This window comes from Microtus oregoni, unplaced genomic scaffold (assembly GCF_018167655.1).
Source record: "Microtus oregoni isolate MIOR12 unplaced genomic scaffold, Mior012 000016F_ref0000370, whole genome shotgun sequence".
In the NCBI taxonomy this organism is placed as follows: Eukaryota; Metazoa; Chordata; class Mammalia; order Rodentia; family Cricetidae; genus Microtus; species Microtus oregoni.
The window spans coordinates 36,789,728-36,799,295 of NW_024543075.1; the positions used below are offsets into that span (position 1 = coordinate 36,789,728).

The 9,568-nt window shown below is 39.7% G+C and overlaps 1 protein-coding gene across 1 annotated transcript; it reads right to left on the reverse strand.

The window, feature by feature from the left end:
- Positions 1 to 1,409: 1,409 nt before the first annotated feature.
- Positions 1,410 to 2,348, reverse strand: LOC121457715 (olfactory receptor 508). Its single transcript, XM_041666659.1, has one exon. It carries the CDS (start codon positions 2,340 to 2,342, stop codon positions 1,410 to 1,412), a length of 933 nt encoding a protein of 310 aa, XP_041522593.1. The 5' UTR covers positions 2,343 to 2,348.
- Positions 2,349 to 9,568: the final 7,220 nt, after the last annotated feature.

Here is a 9,568-nt window from a genome sequence, read left to right on the forward strand (position 1 = left end):
CAGAAATATATATGGTATATAAGAAATTCAAACTAGATCCTGAAGATTTAAGAAACACTGCTGGCAATTAGATAGCATTGCTCTGTTTTAGCGTTTTGGTAATGTCAAATTAAAAGAAATCCTGTAATATAATATGTGTTGGGATTAATTTTATGTTTAATTTTTTTTATTTTGAATTAATTTTTTTAACTTTTTTTATTGAGAAAAGGAGAAAAAAAAACAAGTTTCCTCCTCCTCCCAGTCTCCCATTTCCCTCCTCCTCCTCCCACCCTTCTCACCCTCCTCCCATCCTTCTCCCCCTCCCCCCACTCCTCTACCTCTCCCTCTCCAGTCCAATGAGCAGTCAGGGTTTTCTGCCCTGTGGTAAGTCCTAGGTCCTCCCCCCTCCGTCCATTTCTAGGAAGGTGAACATCCAAACTGGCTAGGCTCCCACAAAGTCAGCACATTACGTAGGTTCAAAACCCCGTGCCATTGTCCTTGGGTTCTCATCAGCCTTCATTGTTCGCCATGCTCAGAGAGTCCAGACAACAATAATTTTAAAATAGTCTTTGATTAAGATGTATTCACACAAAAGACAATTGGTATGCAAGCACAAACTAGGTAAATTTAGAAACAAACAATTTTAAATCAGAAAATTGAAAATTAGTCTCTTTCAGAAAATTCTTTTCTAAAATTATGACCATATCAGAATTATGTGTTAAATGTTATAAATTTTCAGTTTCAGAGGCATGAAAGTAATACATAATTCAAAAGATATGGCAGAAGTACACAGTATACAAAAAATTGAAACAATCAGAGGAAACTGAGTCCTTACATCCTCATCTCCACAGAAGTAAGATCACCCCAATTATCCCCAGAAGATGTCCTTAAGGGGCCTCTTTAGGCCTTGGGTTCATCAGATTGCTAAAACACAAAGTGTCAATAGATAGAATCTGAACAACCTTTTGAGTTGACTGGATAAGATAGCTAGCATTAGAGGAAAACTCTTGATAACACAAGTTTTCTACCACCTACACCTCTGCCTTCAGCAGTTAGATTTTTGTAAAGAAGGAGGTCATTTCATTTTTGCTAAGATCTTGGATGGCAATACTATTCTTATTTAAACGATTCCAGATGATTCTACAATTTGAAACCTAAAAGTTGCTTCCAAAGAAAATGGAAGTTATGTGAGAACATGTTTTTATAGATGCAGAAAATGTTGGTCAATGAAAGGATTAAAAAGAAGAAAATTGCTGAATGTTGCCATAGTAGTGAACCCACTGTTTTCATGATGAAGAAGTTCATAATAGTAGATGATAAGATTTATGTCTAAAATATCATTGATATAATTGCAAATATCCATAGTATACTGTCCATCCATCTGGAAGTTCAGAGCTCATTACACGGCTTACAATCCCAGATATTTGTAGCTACCAGTGAGTATTAGCCATCAGTTTTTTCATGGCCTCTTTAACATCCTTGTTTCTGAGGCTGTAGATGAGGGGGTTCAACATGGGGATCACCACCGTGTAGAACACAGACACCACCTTGTTCTGGTCTGTGGAGTAGCTGGACTTGGGCATCACGTAGATGAAGGTGATGGTTCCATAGAACAGAGTGACTGCAGTGAGGTGGGAGGTGCAGGTGGAGAAGGCCTTCTGGCGGCCCTCAGGGGAGCGCATCTTCAAGATCGAGACAAGGATGTAGACATAAGACAGAGCAATGATAAACACAGTGACCACAATGATGGAGCCTGAAGAAACTGCTGGAATGACCTCAGAAGAAAAGTCATGAGAACAAGAAAGCTTCAGAAGGGGTGAATAGTCACAGAAAAAGTGATTAACTTTATTTGGTCCACAGAAGGACAGATTTAATAAACAGCCAGTAAACGTCCAAGCATTCACACATCCACCTACGTAGGAAGTGCCCACTAGGAGGGTGCAGACTGTGGAGGACATCTGTGTGGAGTAGAGCAGAGGGGAACAGATGGCCACATAGCGGTCATAGGCCATGGCAGCCAGCAGGAAGCACTTAGCTGACCCAAATGTCACTGCACAACAGAGTTGTGCTACACAGCCAGCCACAAGTATAAATGTTTCCTTGGTGAGAAATCCCCTCAGCATGACGGGTGTGACTGATGAGGAGTACCCAATGTCTACAAAAGCCAAATGGCTGAGGAAAAGGTACATGGGGGTGTGAAGCTGAGGACTGCCTCTTATTAACATGATGATGCTCACGTTGCCCATCAAGGTGATAGAGTAGATTATTAGAAACACAACAAACAAGATGGCACGAATTGTAGCGTCTTCAGTTAGCCCCATGAGAATGAACTCTGTTACAACTGAGTAGTTTCCTGGTCCCATCTATGTTAGGAATATTGCCATTGAGAGAAAAATGGACAGCCATTAGACTTGAATACAGAATTGCAACCTAGTGTTTTCATAGCGGCTATATAAACTAAATGACAGAAATACAGATGCTATGTATAAATTTCAGGAGAAATATTTTCATGTATTATTTTGTGTATATACTAATATAGGATATCAATTGATGCATGGACAGTAAAACTTAGTACTTATTTTCCTTCTTTGTAACAAACCATTTGTGTCCTATGTTAGTTTATATTCCCATCAGACATATAGAACAATTGGAATGGAAAATTTCATTTTTTTCAAGAATTCGTTGTCGTGCACACTCATGCACACACAAGCACACACACACACTAAAATCATACGTGCAGATACAGAAAAACAGGTATGTACACACAGACACATCCATGCAGACATGCACACACATAGACACACATGACACACACACACAAACAATGGCCTTTTAAAACTGTGTGCTCAGAGACCAGCACATTTCCAGTTTGTTTAGAAATGATTAGTTTGTTTTTACTGCTCAAAACCACAGGTTTCTTGGCAGTTTTTTTTTTTCAAGAATCTCATCTTCTTTGACCATACTCAACTCAGTTCCCCTCTCCATGTCTTTATTTTTCTTCACGTTAGTCCCCTTCCTCTACTAAAGAGCCCATTGTCCATATTCATGCCAGTGTACTTTAATAGTCTGAATTCCATTGTATTAATTTTCTTGTACAGGGATAAGGTGTGGAATTTATTAGTAAAAGTTAACCTTTTACAGAAAATATATGAATATAATAGAGTGAAGGCAGAAGTGAGCATTGTAAGGCATGTATGAAACACATTATACAGAAATTCCATGACTGGTTTAGACACATGAGTCAGGGAGAAGGATTTGACTTTGCCACTGACACTTTATGGAACCCCAGGTAAGTGACACACACTATACAACATTCACTATCATTTCCTTAACTTGAATGACATAATATATATAATACCATGTGTTGATTAGAAATGAGCAAATATGAACTAACTTATTAATATCCCTAAAAACTCTTTATAGTTTCTATCATAAAAATTAGAATCATCTCCAGATTAGCAGAAAGTGAAAGTTCTTACCTGTCTGTGTCTGTTACTCAAGGACAAAGAACTGAGAACTGCCACTGTAAAGCAAGGTTACGTTTAATGAAAAATGTTGTCTTCTGGGAAATGACCCCTTGAGTACCTGACTTGCTTGTTAAAGTTCCACTGAAACCCCATCAGGACCAAAAATTTCCAAGAATCCTGCTCACATAAATGATTGTTATTTACTAGCACCTATCAACTAAGCTTTGTGTGCATCAACTTTTTAGATTAAAAATTCATAGATTGATAAATGTCTGTCTAACGATATTGGAAATGTCAGGAGAAAACAAGGGTACAGTGCAGTGGAAATACTTTTAGCTCAAAGATGAAAGTTTTCTGGATAAAAGTGCTTTTTATAGATCTCTAAATGCTACCATATTTATTTTTATATTTAGTTTTAAAATATTAACTGGTGAGAAATCTACCTGCAACAGTAGGAAAGAATACCATAATGACCCTATGTGTAGACTGTGCATTTCTCCACATTTTAGTGCAATGTCACAACCAGTATAGTGACGCTGGATTGAGGTACAGTCAAGACAGAGACCATGTCCACCACCAAGAGGATTGTTCATGCTGTCAATTATCACCACAGGAATATCCCTCTCTTCCCAATTCTCTTCTTCATCTCTAAAAACAAAAATATCTTCTCCATCTCTCACTTTTGTCATTGAAAAGCTCTATCATTTTATAACACTCTTCTATATAGTACCCAATCATGCTTGTTCAAATATTCATGTGGCAACTCCTATATTTCTTTAATTAATGTTTACAGTGACATTGACTCTTTTCTATAGTCTACTTGATGTCATATTTGTTTATTTGATATATGTTTCAGACATTAGAGATCTCACTCATTTGCTTGTCAAAGTTTACATATATTGAGACGTAACTCTAGTCCCTCACACTAGGTTAGAAAGAATGGGAAGAAAAGGATATTAAAATGAGGAGATTTTACTTTAAGAAAGCTTACCTTGTAGAGAAAATCCACGTGCCACCACATGGCTTCTTACTAGTACTGAAGAGATCAGGGCTGTTGTGAAGACTCGGTGAGTAAAAGTTCTTGCCACTCAAACTGGAGGATGATTTTATTTCACCCCTCCAAATACCCATCAAAGGCTTGTTGGATAGTATGCATTTGTATTCCAGGGTTTCTATGAGATGATGTGAGAAGAGACAAAGTAATCTTCTGGTGGGGTAGACCCACTATCATGTAGTGTGGCAGTGATTGGAAGTCAACCACAGCACCACTATGATGAGCAGGTATGTCGTGGATAGATGGGAGAGAAGAGAAGCAGAGTGGTTTGTGTGCTATAAAGAGAAGGAGAACTGGAGTCATGATGGTGGTAAGAAATATCCTGATCTGAGAGGCCTGTGCTGCCAACTGAGGCCATGGTGATGTCCAGTCCCATGCTGACACCAAGGGCCATATCTGGTGGCTTTCTGTAGCATAGACATGTGGATATCCATTCTCTGTACTGCAGCCTGAAGCCATGTTCATGTTTGAGGTCTACACTGAGCTGGCTTTGCTCCTCACTAGCCATGGTAGAATATTATTAATGGAGATGTGGACCAGGAGAGCTGGCCACCCATACTCTGGCTAATGAGAGAGCTGGCTCCAGTGGCAGGAGCATGGTAGAGCTGGAGGGTTTATCAGCTCAGCTACCACCCAGAACCAGATCCAGGGCTTTGAGTTGGCCCACCCCAATATCTACTCCATCTACAAACTGTTGGAGGGCATGAAGGGGCTGGTCCCATGAATCCAGAGCCACAGGATCACCATAACTCAGTGTAACAGCAGGATATCTTGTTGAGGGTCCAGTGTTGATGGTATAGCAGAAGCCAGAGGCCTTAAGCCAGACTTATTGCAATGAACATTTGCAAGTAGAGGTTTGGGCAAAAGGGTATACTCCATGATACACTGCAATTTCCAAAGCCACTATGATGAATTTTTTGATGGAGTGGTGGGAAGTCAGAGGAGTGGAATGGTAAGTGCACAGAAGGCTGCAGTTGATAGAGGAGCAGATGGGTCAGTGAGACTATTTTCCTTTCCTATCTTTCATTTCCTTTCCTTTCCTTTTCTTTACTTTCCATTCATTTCCTTTTCTAATTTTTCTTAGAGCAGGGCAGATATGGAAGAACTGGGGAAGGCTTGACATATATGATGAGAAATTCCCAAAGATTCAGTTAAAAATTAGGTTATCTAAAAAATTCAATAGAATCTTTTGGAAGCTTGGTACTAGCTAACTTGGAATATACAGTGAGACAGAAATGGAAGAAACTGTGCTTCAAAATGAGTTGGAAGGAGATAAATTCATGGAAAGGTGTCTTCGAACAGCTACATGTGCTCTTCATTCATTCATTCATGCATGCATGCATCCATCCATTCATTCATTGACATACACACATACACACACATACATGCACACACAAGCACACATACACACAAACACACAAAGCAAGTGGTATGGGAGGTCCTTATGTCTATGTGTTGCTTTTATTGGTTAATGAATAAAGAACTGGCTTGGCCTATAGCATGGGAGGAGGAAGGTGGAGATATCTACAACAAGCAAGGTCAAACTAAACTAGGAGAAAACAAAACAAGAGTATAACAGAGGAATAAAAAATACAATACACAAACTTTCTGAATTTGGCACTATTAGGACCTGGAGGTTTACCTTAGCGTTGGCCTCTGTTTTTTCTTTTAGTTTTCAATAGAATGTTATTAATTGAATTTTTCCCACTGTCCACTGTGTTACTGGGTATGGTCTTTCATTTTTTCACCTGTATTGGTATGTTCACACGCTATCTTCCTTTAACTATGGGTAAGCACATTGCTGTCATTGTTCTCGTTCTGTCGCAATACTTGCTGTCATAAAACATGTACAAAAAACCAATTTGGAAAGGGAAGGGCTTGTTTGGATTACCATTCAATGTCACAGTCTTTGAGGTAGGAACTCAAAGGTGGCACCTGCAGGCGGAAACTGACGCAGAGGATCATGGAAGAACAGTGCTTACTGGATGCTCCCTTGCTCTCAAAGGCTTGCTCATCCTGCTTTCTTAAGCCAGCCAGGACCACCCGCAGTGAGCAGGGCCTTTCATTAAGCAAGATACTTCAGAGAAGTGCTCACAGGCTAGCCTGTTGGAGGCATTTTCTTAACTGCTGTTTTCTCTTCCCAGATAATTCTAGCTCATGACAAGTAGAGAAATATTCTTTACCCTCACATCATCTCACTAGGCTCATTTCCCCCAGCATAATTGCTGACCCAGGCCAAGAGAGCAGAAAGGAAGATAAGGTGAATCAGTTATTCATCCCCTTGAGTTTCTGAATCTGGGATAGTGGGAGGGTGTCACTTCTTGAGTTGTATTGTATGGATTATGGCTAGCATTGCTTGAGGTGCTTCTGTTAGTTGGCTGTGACTTCATTAGGAAGCTCAGGCTTGCAGCTTCTTGTCTGTGCCTGTCTGTGTGCCTTCTGGTGGAAGCTCCGCATTCTCTCCAGTAAATAAAATCCTGAATCTCAAGAGACTTCTTGCTGTGCTGTCCCTCTAGACCTGAAGTACTCAGGTCTCCTTTAACTGTGCACGAGTCCCAAACTTTAAAAAAAACAATGAGCACTGAAAGTATGTATTCTAACTCTTATTTTTAAATAAGGTCAGCTTAATACAATCAGCCTGGCAGTTCAGTGGTGGAGGACTCCATGTTTAGGATGTAAGGAACTTATTAAAAGCAATGTGTCAAAACCAGAATTTCCTCATGATAGAGACAAAGCAGGCTGTTTGCCTTCTCACAGAATGGGTCTTAAAGGATGGCAAATATCTGTGACCATGACCTTCTGGAATTGTTATCATTCTATTTGCTGCTGATATCAATCTTTATAAGAAATCCCTGAAGGTTTCTTTGGGTCCTTTATGACTTTAGTAAATGATTCAATATTCTTTCCTATTTCTTCAATTCTGTCCCAAGCATTTAAAGCTGCTCTATGGTATAAAGCCAGAATGTGATCATAATATAGGGATACAGGGATTGCCTTTCTATAATTGCATCATCTCCTTCTCCAAGAAGTTGATATTGGGAGATTTTCATACCTTTATATTTGCTTCTTTGTTCAATGGTTTTAGCCTTTCCTCTGAACCAGGTACTCCATTACAATTGTTGACCAGGCTCCAAAACAGCTTTACCCAAGTCTATACAATCTTTAGGGTTAATTCTATTACAAACTGACTATAAGTTTAACATTTGCTTCACAAAAAGTGAATGCATGTCATATGAGACTACTGCTTCCTTGAATCCCCTTAAATCTAATATTGGCATAGGAGTCTATTCCATTCTTACAAAGCTGCTATCATTTGAAAATTCCCATTGAAAGACCCCCCCCATCCAGCTTGCTAAGCAGCTTAGCACCAGATGAAAGACCCCCCCCCCCCCCCCCGCTCAGCTTGTTAAACAACTTAGCACCGGTAACGGCATTTTACAAGGCTTGTACTGAATATTCAGGGTTTGAACAAAGGACAGTTTAGAAGCTGCCAAAACGAGATAGAGACACCTGTGGCTGGGCCCGGGGAGGAACGAGGAATACCGAGAATGTGGCTGGGTGTCGTCTGCCCCAGGCGGGGAGAAGATGCTCTGTCTGCCCTAGATAAGAGCCAAGGCAGCCCATATCTGAATTCTCGGGGACTAGGGACCTTGTCCCGACCTGAACTCGGCCACATTCAAACTAACCAATAAAAACCCTGTAACTATGCTTCTCGCTTCTGTACCATGCTTTTTGCTCCCCAAAACATATATAAACCCATTACCCCAACCTGGAGGTGCACAAGTCCTCCGAGAGACTTTGTCGCCCCAGGTACCTGTGTATCTGAATAAACCTCTTGCTGTTTGCATCCGTACAAGTGGTCTCGCTGTTCCTTGGGAAGGGTCTCCCCAGAGGAAAGACATTCTTGGGGGGTCTTTCACCATAAGGCTACTGAATATATTAAATTGGTTGTTTGAAAACCTTAGGCTGTTTCTCTGTAACCTTATAATGAAATCCTGAAATTGATTCTCCATTAAATTCTTTTGTCTGGTTTGAGAATATCTCTATGATCAGTTTTATTGGGTTTTTCTAAAACTTATATCTTAGCACTCAGATTAACTAACTTTGTTAGTGATAAAACAAAACTATAAAGATGATAATGTTTGCAATTGACATTATATAAAATCCCATCTAAAAGAGTTGTCCCCTCATTTACTCATTCCATTTTCAAACTGTCCAGCTTATTATCATACAGAGATTTAAATCCTTATATTGTAATAATGTTTACCATTTTAAAACATTTCTTTTTTTTATTGAGTCACATTTTTTTCCATTCTCCACATTTCCTCCCCTTTCCCCTTCTACCATCTCCCATGACCTCCAGGCTCCCAACTTACTCAGGAGACCTTGTCTTCCTCCTTCCTACATAGATCTCTGTCTCTCTTAGGGCATTCTTTGTTGTGTAGGTTCTCTGGGTTGTGGAATGTAGGCTGGCTTTTCTTTGCTTAATGTCACATATGAGTAAGTATATATTATATTTGTCTTTCTGAGTATGGGTTACCACACTCAATATGGTTTTTTTACTAGATCCATCCTTTAGCCAGCAAATTTCAAGATGTCATTGTTATTTACTATTGTGCTGTACTCCACGGTGTAAATGTACCACATTTTCTTTATCCATTCTTCAGTTGAAGGGCATCTAGGGTGTTTTCAGGTTCTGGCTATTAAAAATAATGCTACTCAGGAAATTCGGGATCAACCTACCCCTGGACCCAGCAATACCACTCCTGGGAATATACCCAAGAGATGTCCGATCATATGACAAGAGCATTTGTCCAACTATGTTCATAGCAGTATTATTTGTAATACCCAGAACCTGGAAACAACCTAGATGCCCTTCAATGGAAGAATGGATGAAGAAAGTGTGGAATATCTACACATTAGAGTACTACGCTGCGGTAAAAAACAATGACTTCTTGAATTTTGCATGCAAATGGATGGAAATAGAAAACACTATCCTGAGTGAGGTAACCCAGACCCAAAAAGATGAATATGGGATGTACTCACTCATAATTGGTTTCTAGCCATA